General features: G+C 44.3%; 1 protein-coding gene and 1 pseudogene across 1 annotated transcript; one reads left to right on the top strand and one right to left on the bottom strand.

The window, feature by feature from the left end:
* The first annotated feature begins 3,092 nt into the window (after positions 1 to 3,092).
* LOC148686113 (uncharacterized) lies at positions 3,093 to 6,568 on the top strand (annotated as a pseudogene).
* Positions 6,051 to 19,397, bottom strand: LOC132592070 (uncharacterized). The gene is made up of 3 exons (XM_088668947.1): positions 19,311 to 19,397; positions 10,523 to 10,574; positions 6,051 to 9,992 (listed from the first exon to the last, which is right to left on the bottom strand). The coding sequence occupies exons 2-3, from the start codon at positions 10,533 to 10,535 to the stop codon at positions 8,917 to 8,919; spliced, it is 1,089 nt and encodes a 362-aa protein (XP_088525073.1). The 5' UTR covers positions 10,536 to 10,574; positions 19,311 to 19,397; the 3' UTR covers positions 6,051 to 8,916.

Below are 19,397 nucleotides of genomic sequence, written 5' to 3'. Positions count from 1 at the left end.
AAATATGCCCAACAGCTTTCCATCCCAAAGAAGGACATCAGTCCAACACTCTGATCTCTTCCTAAGTGATAGCAATGAAGAGGAAAAGCCTGGCGACCATGACAGTCCCACGTTAACAACTCCCAAAGAACTTCAGGTCGCTGATAGACTCTTGAAACAAAGCACCCAGGCTGGACCTTTGCTTAATACTCTCAAAACCCACGAAGACAACCATTCTTCCCTATTCCATCTCTGGCAAGATAGGACAGATGGAGTTCCTCAGCAGGAAGATGGCTCTCTGTTGGCGAGTGATCCCCATTTTATAGCACACGCCTCTTTAATACTCCCAAAGGCCCAGTATTAAAGAGACGTGTGCCCATCGGCTCACTGCCTTTATTCATCTCCTCTATTCTAGGGCTTCTTGGTGGCAGGGGGAGGTCCTGGGGGGGAGGGGTGGTGAAAAACCCAATTATAAAAGGGACCATCTTGGTCTGTCCACCAGCCACAGGGTTCTCTCGTGCAGGAGAGGGCCTGTGGAGGGGGGATAGGAAAAGATGGAATATGTTATACAGTGGTTCCGCTCCTTCCTCCTGGGCCGTGTTCAGAAAGTGGTGGGGGGGATGAGTGTTCAGACCCCTGGGCTCTCACTTGTGGGGTGCCTCAGGGCTCTGTCCTCTCCCCCATGCTTTTTAACATCTACATGCAGCCGCTGGGAGAGATCATCAGGGGGTTTGGGCTGGGTGTTCATCAGTATGCGGATGATACCCAGCTCTACCTCTCTTTCAAATCAGAACCAGTGAAGGCAGTGAAGGTTCTGTGTGAGTGCCTGGAGGCGGTCGGAGGATGGATGGCGGCTAACAGATGGAGGTTGAATCCTGACAAGACAGAAGTACTGTTCGTGGGGGACAGGAGGCGGGCAGGTGTGGAGGATTCCCTGGTTCTGAATGAAAGACGAGGTGTGCAGCCTGGGAGTCATTTTGGACTCACAGCTGTCCATGGAGGTGCAGGTCAATTCTGTGTCGAGGGCAGCTGTCTATCAGCTCCATCTGGTACGCAGGCTGTGACCCTACCTGCCTGCAGACTGTATAGCAAGAGTGGTGCATGCTCTAGTTATCTCTCGCTTGGACTACTGCAATGCGCTCTATGTGGGGCTACCTTTGAAAGTGACTCGGAAACTACAACTAATCCAGAATGCGGCAGCTAGACTGTTGACTGGGAGCGGCCGCCAAGACCACATAACACCGGTCTTGAAAGATCTACATTGGCTCCCAGTACGTTTCCGAGCACAATTCAAAGTGTTGGTGCTGACCTTTAAAGCCCTAAATGGCCTCGGTCCAGTATACCTGAAGGAGCGTCTCCACCTCCATTATTCTGCCCGGACACTGAGGTCCAGCACCGAGGGCCTTCTGGCAGTTCCCTCGTTGCGAGAAGCCAAGTTGCAGGGAACTAGGCAGAGGGCCTTCTCGGTGGTGGCGCCTGCCCTGTGGAACGCCCTCCCAACAGATGTCAAAGAGGAAAACAACTACCAGACTTTTAGAAGACATCTGAAGGCAGCCCTGTTCAGGGAGGCGCTTAATGTTTAATAGATTACTGTGTTTTATTTTTCTGTTGGAAGCTGCCCAGAGTGGCTGGGGAAACCCAGCCAGATGGGCGGGGTATAAATAATAAATTATTATTATTGTTATTATTATTATGTTGAAGAAGAAAAAGAGATAAAGTTTAGGAATAAGGATTAGCTGTAAGAGTGTTTATGTTAAAGAAAATGAGTTGAAATTGGGCCTGTAAGGGGGAGGGATTACAGAGGAAACCCCCCCCCCCATCAGAAGCAGCCCGTCTCCAAGCAGTCATGAGAGCGAGGTGTCTGAAGAGGTGAGTCAGGAAGCGGAGAAGGAGTGCCAGGGCTCTGGCAGGACTAGAGAGCCCCTGCTCCATAGGCAGGAAGAGAGAGAGACGGAAAGAGTGGACAGGAGTAGGGCAGACAGAAGACCAGTACCTCTGACGCCGGAACTGAGAAAGAGAAGGAAAGGGAGGCGCTTCTCAGTTCTGAGGCTTTTATGCTGGTCAAAAACGCGGAAGAGTTTAGTGCAGGAATCTGACTCGAGCGGGTAGACATGATATGAGCAATCCGTTACACTGTAAATAATGTGCACCAATAAAAACGTCTGAAAGACAAGCATGTGGGCGGTCGTTACTCAAGAGTAGTCACAAGAAACCCTGACAGGGCCATATGAAACTGTTGTGAAAATATAATTTGGTCAAAAATGAAAATCAGTTGGGAGGTATCTGGGGAAGTCATCAAAACAATGTCAAGCAAATTATGAATTTGAAAATGGGATATGTGTTTTTTTTGTTTTTGTGTGTGTTTCAATCAATAATGTTTGCTTAGATAGATAGTTGGGTGGACACTCGCCTGCATCTCTCCCTGCCATACTAGAGCCTCTTGGTGGCAGGGAGGGGTTCTGGTGGAAGGGAGGGTGGGGTGGGGAGAAACCCAATATAAAATGGACCACCTTCGACTGCCCACTTTTCATGGGACTCTCTTGTGGCAGGCGGGGGCTCGTGGAGGGGGGGTCAGAAGAAGGGGGACAATATGTTTTGTATGTTTTTTCGTTATTATGTAAAATCAATAAAAATTATTATAAAAAGAAAGAAAAATACTCCCAAAGGCCCAGAAAGAGTTAGGAGCCCCTCGGCCATCCCATGAGCAAGAAAGGGATTGACAGCTAGCAGGCCATTGTGGGGCCGCTCTCCTTGCATGGGGTGCTGCGGGATGGGCCATACCTATTGGGGATGTTTCTCCAGCTGATTCCGTACTTCATCATTATACCCTTCCGACCCAAGAGACCTGGCCCAGGGATGACTTGTTAGTGAGGGGATACCATTCCTTTATAGATGAGGCCAACATGGGGTTTGGGATCACCACCATTGAAGGGCGGGGGAGGTATGGCGGTGGGGGTAGATTTTACAGGCGAAGGGTTTTGAGATGTGGTGATGTTCAAATCCCTTCCAATCTATGCCCCATCCCGAGGGACGAGGGTAGGGCGAGCAGGGATTACCCACCTCCGTCACTGGTGTTGTGCAATGCCAGGTCTATAGGCAATAAAACCGCCACTATGAGAGACTTTTTACTCTCACTGGGGGTTGACCTGGCTTGTGTGACGGAGACCTGGGTGCATGAAGGCGAAGTAGTTGCCCTGCATGAGATAACGCCCCCGGGTTTCTCCATCCTCCACCAGTCACGGACTGTGGGTTGGGGGGGAGGGGTAGCGCTGTTAATCCGGGAGGATTGCTCTTTCCGGGCTCTGCCATCACCATCAATCACCGGCATTGAATGTGTTGGCCTAGTGTGGGGCACCAAGGGGGGGTTGGCTGTCTGGCTGGTGTACCAACCACCTAGCGCACCAGCAGCCACCCTGTCGGACCTGCTGGAGGTGGTGGCAGGCTGGGCCTTGGAGTTCCCTAACCTACTGGTTTTGGGGGACTTCAACGTCCATGTGGATGCCACCCCCTCCTCACGGGTCCGGATCTGATGTCTTCCATGGCGACATTAGGGCTCTCCCAGTTTGTTTTGGGTCCCACACATCAAGCAGGCCACACACTGGATTTGATCTTTGGTGCGGGTATAGATGTGATCATGTCCTCAATTGTGGAAGTGCCATGGTCTGATCACTATGCTCTGAAAGCCAGGATTGACTTTTCGCCCCTCCCCCGCTTGGGTGGCGAGCCTATTTGGGCTCGCCCGCATAGGCTGATGGATCCTGACGGATTCCGACAGGCCATGCGGGACCCTGCTCCCCCTGGAAGCTCACTAGATGAGCTGGTCGAGAACTGGAATAACCGGCTCTTGGCGGCCATCGATGAGAACGCACCTAAGCGCCCACTGCGACCCCGCCGAAACTGGGCCCCCTGGTTTACCGAGGAGCTTCAGAAAATGAAGCGGGACCTCAGGCGGCTAGAGCGAGTATGGCGGCGTGCTCGTGACGGAGTCTCAAGAACATCTTATAGGAAACTTATGAAAGCCTATGAGATGGCGGTGAAAGCTGCAAAGAAGTCTTACTTCTCAGCTTCCATTGCATCCGCTAGCTCTCGCCTGGCACAACTTTTTAGAATAATTAGGTCTCTAACAACCCTAGAGGAACAGCCAATTTCAAATACAAATTTGACCCATAGCTGTGAGGCATTTGTGAGCTTTTTCGCGGAGAAAGTCTTGACACTCCGCCGTGACCTCCCTGCCAATTTGGACACAATAACAGAACTAGAGGCCCCTCGACTGTCTTCGAGTTCAGTATTGGACCAATTCGATCAGATACTCCCTGCCGATGTAGACAGATTCCTCCGAGCTGGAAGGCCCACCACTTGCTCCCTGGACCCGTGCCCGTCTTGGCTGATTAGAGCGTGTCCAGATGAGGTACGGGCCCCCCTGGGTGAGATCATCAACTTGTCCCTTGGCACAGGGACTTTCCCAGAGGAGTTGAAGGAAGCAGTGGTGCGTCCTCTCTTAAAGAAAACATCTCTAGATCCTTTAGATCTATCCAATTATCGCCCGGTTTCGAATCTTCCATACCTGGGTAAGATAATTGAGAGAGCGGCTGCCGAACAGCTTGGTAGGTTTCTGGATGAAACATCGGCTCTAGATCCATTTCAGTCCGGCTTTCGCCCTGGTCATGGGACCGAGACGGCTCTGGTCGCCTTAACAGATGATCTCCGTAGACAGCTGGATCGAGGTGGGTCGGGACTGCTGATTTTTTTAGATTTGTCAGCAGCCTTCAATATGGTCGATCACGAACTTTTAGACCACCGCCTTGCCGATGTGGGGATTCAGGGCACAGTCCAACAATGGCTGCATTCCTTTATCTCAGGTCGGGGACAGAGGGTGGCGCTAGGGAGGGAGTTGTCGTCGCGGCACTCCTTGGTGTGTGGAGTCCCGCAAGGCGCAATCCTTTCCCCGATGCTTTTTAATATCTTTATGCGCCCCCTTGCCCAGATTGTCCGGAGTTTTGGGCTGGGTTGTCATCAATATGCTGGTGACACCCAGATCTATCTGTTGATGGACGGCCGCCCTGTCTCGGCCCTGGACACACTGACCAGGTGCTTGGAAGCTGTGGCTGGATGGCTACTTGGGAGCCGACTGAAGCGAAATCCTTCGAAGACAGAGGTCCTCTGGCTGGGTCGGGATGACATGGGGTTGGGGGGGCCAACTCCCATCTCTTGCAGGGGCTCAATTAGTGCCAGCGCCTTCTGTCAAGAGTTTGGGTGTAACCTTCGACGCCTTGGGTTAGGGTTAGCGGGGCTGACCCAGAAACTCCAGCGGGTGCAGAATGCCGCGGCGAGGCTCCTTACGGGGTCCCGGCCACGGGATCACATTCATCCAGTGCTTTACCAGCTGCACTGGCTCCAGGTGGAGTACAAGATGAGCTTTAAGGTGCTGGTTTTGACCTTTAAAGCCCTATGCGGCTTGGGACCCTCGTATCTATGGGACCGCCTCTCCTGGTATGCCCCGCGGAGGACCTTAAGGTCCACAAACAACAATATTCTGGAGATCCTGAGCCATAAGATGGCTAAATTGGCCTCGACTAGGGCCAGGGCCTTTTCAGTATTGGCCCCAACTTGGTTGAACGCTCTTTCACAGGAGACCAGGGCCCTGCGGGATTTGTCATCTTTCCGCAGGGCCTGTAAGACAGACCTGTTCTGCCTGGCCTTTGGGTTGGACTTAGTCTGACCCCTGTGTTTTCCTCCCTCATGGCTTGGATTTATGGACTACTTAAAATGACGCTGCATTTTAAATTTTAATACTGTCTTTTAATCTGTATTTTAATTAATTGCTTTTTATGTTTTATTGTAATTTTATTGGTGTGAGCCGCCCTGAGCCCGGTTTTGACTGGGGAGGGCGGGGTATAAATAAAATTTTATTATTATTATTATTATTATTATTATTATTATTATTATTATTATTTCCATTATTTCCAAGGATTCTTGCTGCTGCTATTGCATACATGAAGAGTCTTTTATCTTTTTTTGTATCTCTTCACCTACTATACCCAGTAAAAAGGCTTCTGTTTTTTTAACAACAGTGTTTTTAAACATTTTCTTTAATTCGTTATATATCATTTCCCAAAAAGCCTTTACCTCTTTACAAGTCCACCACATATGGTAAAAGATACCTTCCTTTTCTTTGCATTTCCAACACTTGTTAGATCTTGTCTTATACATTTTATCAAGTTTTGATGATGTTAAATACCATCTATACATCATTTTCATCACATTTTCTTTAAGTGCACTGCATGCAGTAAATACCTTCATTCCACAGCCTTCCCCAAGATTCTAACTTATTATATCCAAAATCAGATAAAAGCTCAATTTGCAGGTCATTGACCTGTTCTACCTCCATGGTCCGTTTTGGAAAGGATTTCCCATTTTTCTTTCTTTGTTCTTCCTGGTTCCTCTTTCACTCCCACTCTGCTGCTCCACCTGCTGTTTTCCCCCCACTTTCTCCAAGAATCTCTCCTTTTCCTCCCCACATAATCCGTTTTCTTGGCTTTTTCAGGCCTCCCAGCAGGGGCAGGGGGAGGCACAGTTCCTCCCTCCTTGACCTCTGCCTGTTCAGACAGGGAGGAAAGGGGAGCTTTAGCCCAGAAGGGGAGGAAGGGGAAGGTTGTAAACACTGTCCATCTCCCTGAACAGCCCAACAGGCCGAAGATTGGACTGGATTGGAATGGATTGATTGTATTTCTATACTGCTTTTCATTCAAAGAAATCCCAAAGTGGCTTACAAACAATAGAACATAACATCACAAATGCAGCATAAGTCATATGAAATAATTAACAAGTCATCAATAAAATAAGCTGGATCCTCTGCAGCACCATGGCCTTGCCTACCCTAATCCACCCTTGTTTTAGTCAGCATGGGTTTCTGAAAAATAGGTCATGTCAGACTAATCTGATCTCATTTTTTGACAGAGTCACAAGCCTGGTAGATGAAGGGAACGCTGTGGATGTAGCCTATCTTGATTTCAGCAAGGCCTTTGAGAAGGTGCCCCATGATATTCTTGTAAAGAAGCTGGTAAAATGCGGGCTAGACAATGCTACCATCCAGTGGATTTGTAACTGGCTTACTGAACGAGCCCAAAAGGTGCTCATCAATGGCTCCTCTTCATCCTGGAGAGAAGTGACTAGTGGGGTGCCACAGGCTTCTGTCTTGGGCCCAGTCTTATTCAACATCTTTATCAATGACTTGGATGATGGGCTTGAGGGCATCCTGATCAAGTTTGCAGATGACACCAAATTGGGAGCGGTGGCTAATACCCCAGAGGACAGGATCACACTTCAAAATGACCTTAACAGATTAGACAACTGGGCCAAAGCAAACAAGATGAATTTTAACAGGGAGAAATGTAAAGTACTACACTTGGGCAAAAAATATATATGAAAGGCACGAATACAGGATGGGTGACACCTGGCTTGAGAGCAGTACATGTGAAAAGGATCTAGGAGTCTTGGTAGACCAGAAACTTGACATGAGTCAACAGTGTGATGTAGCAACTAAAAAAGCCAATGCAATTCTGGGTTGCATCAATAGGAGTATAGCATCTAGATCAAGGGGAGTAATAGTACCACTGTATTCTGTTCTGGTCAGACCTCACCTGGAGTACTGTGTTCAGTTCTGGGCAAAACAGTTCAAGAAGGATACTGACAAGCTGGAATGTGTCCAGAGGAGGGCAACCGAAATGGTCAAAGGCCTGGAAACGATGCATTATGAGGAACAACTTAGGAAGCTGGGCATGTTTAGCCTGGAGAAGAGAAGGTTAAGGGGTGATATTATAGCCATGTTCTAATATATTAAAAGATGTCATATAGAGGAAGGAGAAAGGTTATTTTCTGCTGCTCCAGAGAAGCGGACACGGAGCAATGGATTCAATTACAAGAAAGAAGATTTCACCTAAACATTAGGAAGAACTTCCTGACAGTAAGAGCTGTTCGACAGTGGAATTTGCTGCCAAGGAGTGTGGTGGAGTCTCCTTCTTTGGAGGTCTTTAAGCAGAGGCTTGACAGCCATCTGTCAGGAATGCTTTGGTGGAGTTTCCTGCTTGGCAGGGGGTTGGACTGGATGGCCCTTGTGGTCTCTTCCAACTCTATGATCCTATGATTCTAGTATCTATGCCAATTGACGGGCTCAAAGGAGGGCCTATACGAGTGGTTTTATGCAGGGATACCAAGGAAAGATGTTTAAAGTGCCAGAATGAGTGGTTTTATGCAGGGATACCAAGGAAAGATGTTTAAAGTGCCAGAATGGCCAGTTCTAGTGCTTTATTACAGAAAGCTGTAAATTTGTGACATACCTGCACAGCCCCACTGCCGTTACAGACAAGCCACCAGAGCAGTGAGAGGTCATCATGACTTTTCCACACGGTGCTAATATATTAAGTAATATTTTTGCAGAGGCGAGAACCTCCCTTTACTCCACCTGGCCAATGAGGGCATAGGTAGCAAATACTCAAGTCTTATGGATAGCTCCCTTTTCTGGGCCAAGAGCCCAGCACCCCAGCCCACAGATAAGCATAGCATCAAAGCAAGCCAATTTGCATATACAGTGGTACCTCTACTTACAAATAACTCTGCTTACGAATGTTTCTACTTACAAATGGAGCTCCATCCGCCATCTTGGATGCTGTTTAGATAGCATTTTTCTACTTACGAATTTTTAGATAGGGTTGCTTCTATTTATGAATTTTTTCTCCCAATACATTCCTACGGGATTCGACTTACAAAATTTTTTGACTTACGAATGTGCATTCGGAACGCATTAAATTTTTAAGTAGAGGTACCACTGTACATAGTGAATTCATTACTTAAACAACAACCAAAACAACTACCACTATGGCATTTGCAGGCCTTCCAGAACTATCTCACCTTTGGTTCAACACTGGTTCCCATCCAATTCTACAATTCTGTGATTCTATGATTCTCCTCACTGTGAGTTCTTTGATGGGAAGTGAGATGGGAGTTCCGACTGAAGCTCTTTCCACATTCCGAGCACTGATATGGTTTCTCTCCTGTATGAACTCTTTGATGGGCCGTAAGATTGGCCCTCTTACTGAAGCTCTTTCCACATTCTGAGCACTGATATGGTTTCTCTCCTGTATGAACTCTTTGATGGGCCGTAAGATTGGCCCTCTGGTTGAAGCTCTTTCCACATTCCAAGCACAGATAGGGTTTCTCCCCTGTATGAATTATTTGATGGGAATTGAGACTTTCCTTCTGGGTGAAGCTCCTTCCACATTCAAAGCACTGATATGGTTTCTCCCCTGTATGAATTCTTTGATGGGAAGTGAGATTTTCCTTTCGTCTAAAAATCTTTCCACACTCTTCACACTGAAATGGTTTCTCCCCACAGTGAATACTTTGATGTTGATGAAAGGTTTTGCTTGTATTAAAGCTCTTTCCACATTCCAAGCACTGATACGGTTTATTCCCTGTATGAATTATTTGATGGGAAATGAAACTTTCCTTCCAGGTGAAGCTCTTTCCACATTCTAAGCACTGATATGGTTCCTCCCCACTGTGAATTCTCCGATGGGAAGTGAGGTGAGTGTTCTGACTGAATCTCTTTCCACATTCCAGGCACGTGTAGGGTTTCTCCCCACGGTGAATATTTTGATGTCTGTGGAAGCTTGTGCTTGTATTAAAGCTCTTCCCACATTCCAAGCACTGATATGGTTTCTCCCCAGTATGAATTCTTTGATGGGAAGCAAGATTTTCTTTCTGACTGAAGCTCTTTCCACATTCCAAGCACTGATATGGTTTCTCCCCAGTATGAATTCTCTGATGGGAAGTGAGATGGGAGTTGCGACTGAAGCTTTTTCCACATTCCAAGCACTGGAAAGGTTTCTTCCCAATAGGATTTCCATGATTGGAAATGGAATGAGAGCTCTGACTAAAACTCTCTCCACCCTCTGAATATTTTGATTGTCTCTCCACTGTGTCTCCCTTGTTCTTAATTTCCAAATCATCACCACCTGCAAGAAACAGCAAAATAGATTAAAGCCTCAGGAAGAAATGGAGCCTCAGAGTATTGAACAATGCTAATTAATGCTTGTGATAGAGGAAGACCCAGAGGGAGTTCACATCGGAGGTCTTACTACAACAACAGGCCATTGTTGATGGGCATTAACGGACATATTTATGAGAACCTGAGATTTGAAAAACCTAGCTCTTTCCTGGGATGGGTTTTATTTGGCCCATTCATGGAATCTGCTCCATCTCCAAAGGCAGCTGTCTCATTGTTCAACCAAAAATAGACAGAAGCTACTCTGCAGTCTACATTTATCACTTCAGACCAGGGTGATCATGATTTTAAAAGGCCTAACTGGAGGAAGAATATTCACAGACCAAACAGTAGACAGCCCTTCATTCAAGGCTGTGGAAGGGTTACAATCCCAGATGCTGTAGGTGGTGCTGTTGAGCTCCTTTAAGATATTGGAGGTTCATCACTTGGGGATATGTATTGAATTTCAAAACACATGCGATCCAACAGAGAGAGCCTTACCAAGCGAGTCCATGATCCCACAAACAGCTACTTCTTCAAAGCACAAGGGACCCTAAAAGACAAAGAAAAATGTCATTCTCTTAGCATAAACATTATCTCCAATACATTTCCTGTTGTTTGCTATGTTGTTTTATTTATTTTTTTTCTTTTTTTCATAATCATTTTTATTGGTTTTTCTTTGGATACATCATCAGAAATCGGAAAGTGACAATACAAAAAAAAAGTTCAATAAAGAGTATACAAATTTCAAAATATGTCTTATCGTATTTTTTAGCTGAACTGAGAATTGCTACAATTTATCAACTTCATCTTGTGACTTATTTGTTTCTGTACACTTTCTTGTTTCTATACCTATTTTCCTTCTACTCCACTTGTAATCGACTTCCTCCTCTCTCTCTTTCGGACTTATTCTTTCATTTAATCGGTTTCGCGCTCCCTAAAATTATACCCGTCACAGATTATCTTACAAATTAAATATAGAATTTTGACTTAGGTTATTTTACAACTGTTGCAGTTTGTAATGTTATATTGACTTACCGGCGTTTCATGTCTTACCATGTTCCTTCAAATACTCTATAAATTTTTCCCATTCCTTTTGGAACTTTTGCTCCTTTTGATCCCTTATTCTTCCCGTCAGCCTCGCCAATTGCAGATATTCTAACATTTTTTCTCTCCAGTCCTCCATAGTTGGTATTTCAATCGTTCTCCACCTCTGGGCCAAGATAACTCTCGCGGCGGTGGTAGCATACATGAAGAGTTTGTGATCCTCTTTTTTAATATTCCTACTCAAAATCCCTAATAGCATTTCCTCCGCTCTTTTTGGGAAAGTATACCTTAATACTCTTTTCAATTCATTATATATTTGCTCCCAATAAACTTTGACCTTTTCGCAAAGCCACCATTGATGATAGTAGTCCCCCTCTTTAGCATTACACTTCCAACATTTTTTGTTATTGGTTTTGTTAATTTTGGCTAATTTAACAGGCGTTAAATGCCATCTGAACATCATTTTCATGATGTTTTCTTTTAGAAGGGTACATGCCGTAAATTTAATCTGATGTTTCCAGAGATTTTGCCATTGATCGATATTAATATCATGGCCAAAGTCTATTGCCCATTTAATCATACATTCTTTGGTGATTTCGTCCTTTGTGTTCCATTCCAACAGAAGGTCGTACATCTTTGTTAATAATTTTTCTTTACCTTCCACAATTTCCAATTGAAATTTAGATTTGTTAGTCTCGAATCCGTGATTTTTATTATCTTTTTTGAACATGTCCTGAATTTGATAGTATTGGAGCCAACCTATTCCCCTCTCTTTCAATTGCTCATATGTTTTAATCTTCCACCCCTCTTCCGATTCGACAAGGATATCCTCATAAGTTAGCCAATTCAATTCCATATTGGTTTTTTTAATGGTCAAAACTTCTGTTGGTGACAACCACCTAGGAGTTTTCCTTTCAAGTATACTTTTATTTCTGGTCCACACTTCATACAGTGGTTTCCTAATCACATGGGATAGGAAACCTCTGTGTGATTTAACTTTGTCTTGCCACAAATAACTATGCCAGGTGAATCTGTTGTTAAATCCTTCGAGATCTAGAAGGTCCGGGTCTTTTAACGAGATCCACTCTTTTAGCCATACCAGGCAGGAGGCCTCATAATACAATTTGAGGTCTGGCAGCGCAAAGCCCCCTCTTTCCTTTTTGTCAGTTAATATCTTAAACCTGATCCGTGGTGTTTTTCCCTGCCATATATATCTTGAAATTACCTTCCTCCACTCCTCAAATATACCAACACCTTTTAGTACTGGTATCATTTGGAACAAAAATAAGAGTTTAGGGAGTATATTCATTTTCACTGTGGCTATCCTCCCCCACAGTGAGAGATATAATTTTTTCCATGTTTCTAGGTCTTTTCTTATATCGTTCCAGGTTTTGATATAGTTGTCGTTATATAAGTTTATATTCCTTTCTGACAGCCAAATTCCAAGATACTTTACCCTCTTTACCATTTCAATCCCGTATTTCTCCTGAAGCTCCTCCCTTTCCTTTTTTGTCATATTTTTAATAATCATTTTGGTCTTTTTCTTGTTCAGCCTGAATCCTGCTAAAGTTCCAAATTTGTTCATTTCTTTCATTAACTCCTCTAGACTCGTATCTGGATCTTCCAATGTTAGGACCAGGTCGTCGGCAAAGGCCTTCTGTTTATATTCCCTGCGACCAACTCTTATCCCCTTTATCTCTTTGTTGTTCCTAATCCCGTCCAATAGGACTTCCAGAACCAAGATGAATAACAGGGGTGATAAGGGACACCCCTGCCTTGTTCCTTTGGAGATATTTAATTCTTCGGTTAAGTTATTATTAATGATTAATTTGGCTCTCTGCCTTGTGTAAATCGCCTCGATACATTTTTTGAATTTTTCCCCCATACCTCTTTTTTCTATTAATCTTTTCATAAATTCCCATGATATATTGTCGAACGCCTTTTCGGCGTCGACAAATATCAGTACTGCTTTTTTATCTATTTTCCATTCCAACAATTCAATAATATCAATCACGGACTTCCGGTGAGCTGCGGACACGGAAGGGAGCGCGAAGTGACCGTGCTGTGGTCGCTTCGGTTGAGACGGGGGAGTTTACCGGGTTCTGTAGGGCTTAACAGACCCGAGATTCAAGGGGAGTTACCTTGAAAAATAGGCTACCCAGCGGCGTCCTTAAGCCATTCTCCTCTCTTTCGGGGCCCAAATTAGTGGCCTCAGGGGGGGATTGAGTGGTGGACGCGAGGGGGAAGCACCGCCAACCGCGTCTCACGCAGCCTCAGGCTCCCGTGGTAAGCAGCCTGCCTCCAGGATATTTATCTGCAGTCCCGGTAGGCATTTCAATGATTTGAATGGAGAACTTATGTGTGGAGTCTGCCGGGCTTCAGAGGGGCTAATCTGAATTCGGAATGGACCTCTCTCTCTACTGGGAGTTAAAGATGGCGCTCGATTAAAGGTTGCAAGAAAACGCCGACTAAAATTAGTAACCGGCGGATAAACTACTCACCGGCCGCGGAGGAGTGTGTCACCAGCGGAGTCTCAAGGAAAGACTGACTGAGGAGCCTCCTCCCCCCCAGAGAAAGGTGGGGGAAAGTGAGGGTAAAACCATTCTGAGAATCATACAACTAGATTCGTCTCAGAGACCTCCGCGGTGCAGAGTGACAAAAAATATAAACAAAACGAATATTATTCTTCCCATTTTGCTGTAGCCAGCGGAATAAAGAGGTATGTTGAAGGGGCGACTCTCCTGGACTAAAATATTTTAAGTTATTTTAAATTACTAAGTATTCGAAGCTTCCCCTCTGGGAAGTTAATTTACTCAAAGATAATCTCGGCAAACAACGCAAACCCCCGCAGAAGTGATCCCCGCCCCAGCCACTCCCATGCTTCAGAACGGAGGGGAGAAACGCTTAGCGGCGTGGACCTAGAAAGAAAACGGAGTTATTTTTAAGACCCTGAAGTTAGTTTGGCGCTATTAACTGACCTTTTGGGTGTCACCCGGGTTTGCACGGACTGTTCTATTATTAAACCTGGTGGACCAACAGAACTACCTAAACATACCTGGATATATCTGGGACCCCCACCTCACTTTGACTTATTGTTTTGGAACTGACGGAGGGCCACCTGAATTTTAAGAGACTGGATCACGAAGGAGGACAATTGTGAACATCTAGGAGGAGGGACTGTGAGTTTTTTCCTCTCTGCACGGAACTACCTTTTGTTGAGAGAACTATCTTCTGTTGAGAGAAAGACATTTAATATACCTGGTTCACCAAACTGGTGATAAGTGGGGAAATAGACTTGGGGGGGAGCCAAGTAACAATTACTTTTGAGAACTCTCAACAGTATAAGGAAAAGGCAAGGGTTGTTCCTGTAAAGGAGAGGGGAGGGAAAGTGGGGAGGGAGAAGAGCGGGAAATACAAAAAGTGACGATTAAGTGAATTTAAGAAAATGGGGGAAAAAAGAGGTGCAAAATCGATAGCAACCCCATCAGACAGACGCCCCTCTAGACAAGAGGATGGTAAAGATTGGGAAGGACTCCTAAGTGAGATAAAAAAAGAAATCAAACAAAGTGAGCAAAATATCGAAAAAAAACTAGTAGACATACAGAACTCAATTGACCAAAAATTTGAAAAGGTGGTGGGGGAGCTAACCCAAGAAATTAGAGAGGTGGCAGGGAAAACCAAGGGTTTGGAAGAAGGTGCTAAAAAGGTGCAAAAAGATGGGAAAGAGGTTAAAAAAGAAACCGAAAGCTTAAGGGAAGAGATAAACAAACTGAAAAAGGAGAAAGAAGAAATGTTGGATAATATGGCCCTTATGGAATATAGACAAAGACAACAGAATTTGAAATTCAGGGGCCTGCCGGAAGAACGGGATGAGAACGTAAAGGAGAAACTCTCGGTGGAGTTAGCAAAGTGGATGGGCATAGATAAAGGAGAAATTGAGGCCGCAATTATGAATGCGTTTAGGATTAGGATGAAACCGGTAAAACCAAAGTCAAAAAAGGTCCCTGGGGATTGTTTAGTTATTTTTAATTCGATGTACATAAGAAATGAAATTCTAAAATTAAGCTTTTCAAACAAATTTGTAATTGACGGGAGGGAGATAATCATATTTAAAGAAGTGCCCACAAGAATACTACGCAAGAGAGAGAAATTCCGGGAGTTTATCAAGGTGTTGAGAAAAAACGATATCGGTTTCAGATGGGAAATTCCGAATGGAATTACTTTTCACTTCAAGGGTATGAGATTTACGTTCAAAAATCAAGGTGATATTGATAAATTCGGGAGAAGGTATGGACAGATCTTAGGAATGGAAAAGAGTGAAGAAGAGGGAGCGGTAGGGGGGGAAGAGAAAGAGGAGGAATTACCAGAAGAGGGGGAAGAGAAAAGCATGGGTGAAGGAGAAGGAGAAAACTCAGATATTGATATAGATAAGGAGGAACGTACATAAAAAAAAAGTGAATATAGTGTACTCCTACGAAAAACAAATAAGATATATTTAACAGAAATAAAAACTATGGCACTGAAAATAAAATCTTGGAACGTGAATGGACTAAATAGTAAAAGCAAAAGAAACAAATTTGAATATGTTCTAACAAAAGAAAAATTAGACCTGATTTGCTTACAGGAGACCCATATTCTAAAAAAACATGAAAGGATTTTGATGAATAAAAAATTAGGCTTAGAATTTTCCACCTCAAGCGATGAAAAGAAAAGGGGTGTGGTTTTCTATATAAAAGATAAGTTTAAACCGGAATTGGTTTTTAAAGATGAAGAGGGCAGGGTAATTGCAGTTAGAGTTATGGTGCAAGGAGAAAAACTGTTGGTAGTAGGAGTGTATGCCCCAAATCAGAGAAAAGCAATATTTTATAAAAAATTAGAGAAAAGATTATTAGAATTCATAGATGAAAAGATGCTCCTTTTGGGAGATTTCAATGGGGTGGTTAACCCAATATTGGATAGATCGGGGACGAGGAAATCAAATAAAGACTGCAAGTTACCAAAGTCCTTCTTCAACATGGTAGAAAGGTTAGACCTAATTGACAGTTGGAGGTACAAAAATCCCACCTCTAAGCAGTATACATTCTTTTCAGAGCCCAATCAGAGCTCTGGAAGGATAGATTATATTTGGGTATCAAGGGAATTGGGACCTAAAATAAGTAAAACTGACATTCCACCAAGGACCCTCTCGGATCATAATCCGACATATTTAGAATTGTTGGAAGAGCAACCCTCATCCTTTCGTTGGAGAATGAACGAAGGGCTATTCTTTGACCAAAGAATTGTGGACAAGGCCCGTGAAACATTCAAGGAGTATTTAGATCTAAATTTAAAAGAGGGGTCGGGAATTAATTGGGTCTGGGATGCGGGAAAAGCCTTTATGAGGGGCTTTCTAATAAAACAAAACAGTATAAAAAAAAAGGAGAGGGAGAAGAAGATAGAGCAAATATTGAAGGATTTGTCAGAGAATGAAAAACGGTTGGGCAAAAACCCGTCAGATAAAGGAACAAAACAAAAAGTAAATATGTTGAAAGCGGAGTACTCAACGTTAGTTAGCGGGGAGATAGAGTGGAAGCTAAGACGGATAAAACAAAAGAATTTTGAACACGCAAATAAATGTGGAAAGCTGTTAGCCTGGCAGCTTAAAAAAAGGCAAAAGCAGAACCATATAAGCCAAATCCAAAAAGAAGGCAAGATGATAAAAAATCCAAAAGATATAAGAATTGCTTTCCAGAACTTTTATAAAGAGCTCTATCAGAAGGGGACGGAAGAGGGAGGAGAAATAGAAAGGTTCTTAGAGAATTGTGGAGTGGGGAAAATAAATTTAGAACAGGTCAACACACTAAATGCACAAATTACAACAGAGGAGGTACAGGAGGGAATTAGAAAGATGAAATTGGGGAAGGCACCAGGCCCAGACGGGCTCTCAGCCAAATACTATAAGGAATTACAAGAACAAATTACACCGGTACTAACGAAACTAATGAACCAAATCCTGGAGGGAGGACAGATTCCAAAGTCATGGGAGGAAGCTTTTATTACCCTAATCCCAAAGGAAAACGCTGACCTGCTGGATGTGAAAAATTATAGACCTATTTCCCTTCTGAACTTAGATTATAAACTATTTGCGGACATTATGGGAACTAGACTCAAAAAAGTTCTATCTGATATAATACATAAGGACCAGGCCGGATTTTTACCAGGACGCCAAATGAGAAGTAACATCAGAAGTTTGCTATGTTGTTTTAATGGAATTCTTTTGCTGCACGTTTTAATTGTGCATGCTTTTTTTAACATCCTTGTGAAAATGGCTGAAACTCCACATGGTGTTATTCTAATCATTCTGTCTGAGCAAGCCATGGGATGTTCTGGGGACTGAGGTACCCTCCCAATGCCCTAAAGCCAATGTCAAGGGGCACATGGGGGCACAGGGAGGTAGAGGCTATTGGGGGAAGCCCCATTGTGCAACTGATTGAGCTGCTTAAGTGAATCCTGACCACTGATTTTTTTATGGTTTGTCAACTGCTTGGAAGAAAGATTCATACCGGCCCGGGGGAACCCTGGCTGCCCCAACGCTCAGCCTATTTCACCTCATTGCTCCTTCACCCTACTTGATCTGGTTCCACAGCCACTTCTTAATAATAATAATAATAATAATAATTTATTATTTATAACCCGCCCATCTAGCTGGGTTTCCCCAGCCACTCTGGGCGGCTTCCAACAGAAATATTGGAATACACTAATTTCTTAAACATTAAAAGCTTCCCTAAACAGGGCTGCCTTCAGATGTCCTCTAAAAGTCTGGTAGTTGTTTTTCTCAAAGAGAACAACAATTACCAGACCTTTAGAAGGCATCTCAAGGTAGCCCTGTTTAGGGAAGCTTTTAATGTTTGATGGATTTCTGTATTTTAGTATTTTGTTGGAAGCTGCACAGAGTGGCTGGGGGAACCCGGCCAGATGGGTGGGGTATAAATAATAAATTATTATTATTACTAGCTGACCTGGCCACACATTGCTGTGGGTCATCCCTATTCTTATTTTTTGAAATAAGAACATGAGAAGCAGAAGTTATTATTGTTTGATTTTATTTTCGGGGTTGTCATTTATTTTGGTGGGTATTATATGATTTGGGCGTTGTTGTGTGTTTTGGTTTTGTGTGTGTGTGTGTGTGTGTGTTTTGTTATTTGGATCAGACAACTGGGCCAAAGCAAACAAGATGAATTTTCACAGGGAGAAATGTAAAGTACTACACTTGGGCAAAAAAAATGAAAGGCACAAATACAGGATGGGTGACACCTGGCAGTACATGCCTAATTCGGCACTTGCTTTATTATCACTAGATTTGACCCCAAACTCCAACCTTAAATCTAAAAAATTAATTTCCTTCCTGTTCACAGCAGCTAAACTAGTAATTTCCCAACGAAACCTCTAATATACCAATAGAGGCTTGGGTTAATAATATCTGGAGTGTTGCTCTATCAGAACGCCCCACATACCATTGGCATCAAGGGCATCTCACCCCCCTCCCCAAAAAAGACACATATATAGCCTCAAGAAGGTAGTCTGTTGGAATTTGCAGTTTCCCCTCCCTTTTCAGGTTTTGGTTTGGGTTGGGTTGGTGACCATCACGGCTTCCTGCAGGAGGTAGTTGCATAGTTTAACTCTGCACCACTTGAAGAAGCCCTTTCTTTTTTTTCTGCTCTACATCTTCCAACAGTCTTTCCATGTTTATTGCATAGGTCAAGTTTTCCGTTCTATTTCTTGCATGGAACAATCTCTCTTGGGAGGTTGTGGACTCTCCTTCCTTGGAGTTTTTAAGCAGAGGTTGGATGGTCATTTGCCATGGATGCTTTAGTTGAGGTTCCGACATTGCAGGGGGACTAGATGACTCACGGAATCCCTTCCAACTCTACAAGTCTGTGGTTCTACCATTTTATGCCCAAATGTTTCTGTCCGGCTACAATCTCAATTTCGTTTATTTGCATGCTGTCTTTTCCCTGACCCAAAGACCCCGCACTAAAGGGGAAAGCAGCGCATTGATCCAAAGGCAGACTTAGAGTTGCAAAGCTCCAGTCAACTCCCTCCCTGCCTGCCTTTGCAGAGAAGCGGGCAGGAACATTGCAGGGGCCCCTTCATGGCACAGCGCCCAGTCCCCTTCATGAGCTGAACTGACCCCCCTGCATCCTCCCTAGCGACCCTGCCCCCCCCTCCCGGCACCCTATAGGGGAAGACAGATGAGCCTCACCAGATCCCAAATGGCGCCGCCGAGGCAGCATTTGCAGAGCACAGAGACAAAAGCTACGCCACCTTGCAGGAAGAGCCTGGGAGGGAG

The sequence above is a fragment of the Zootoca vivipara genome, chromosome 4 (assembly GCF_965207765.1).
Source record: "Zootoca vivipara chromosome 4, rZooViv2.hap1.1, whole genome shotgun sequence".
In the NCBI taxonomy this organism is placed as follows: Eukaryota; Metazoa; Chordata; class Lepidosauria; order Squamata; family Lacertidae; genus Zootoca; species Zootoca vivipara.
This window is presented reverse-complemented; position numbering and strand designations above follow the sequence as displayed.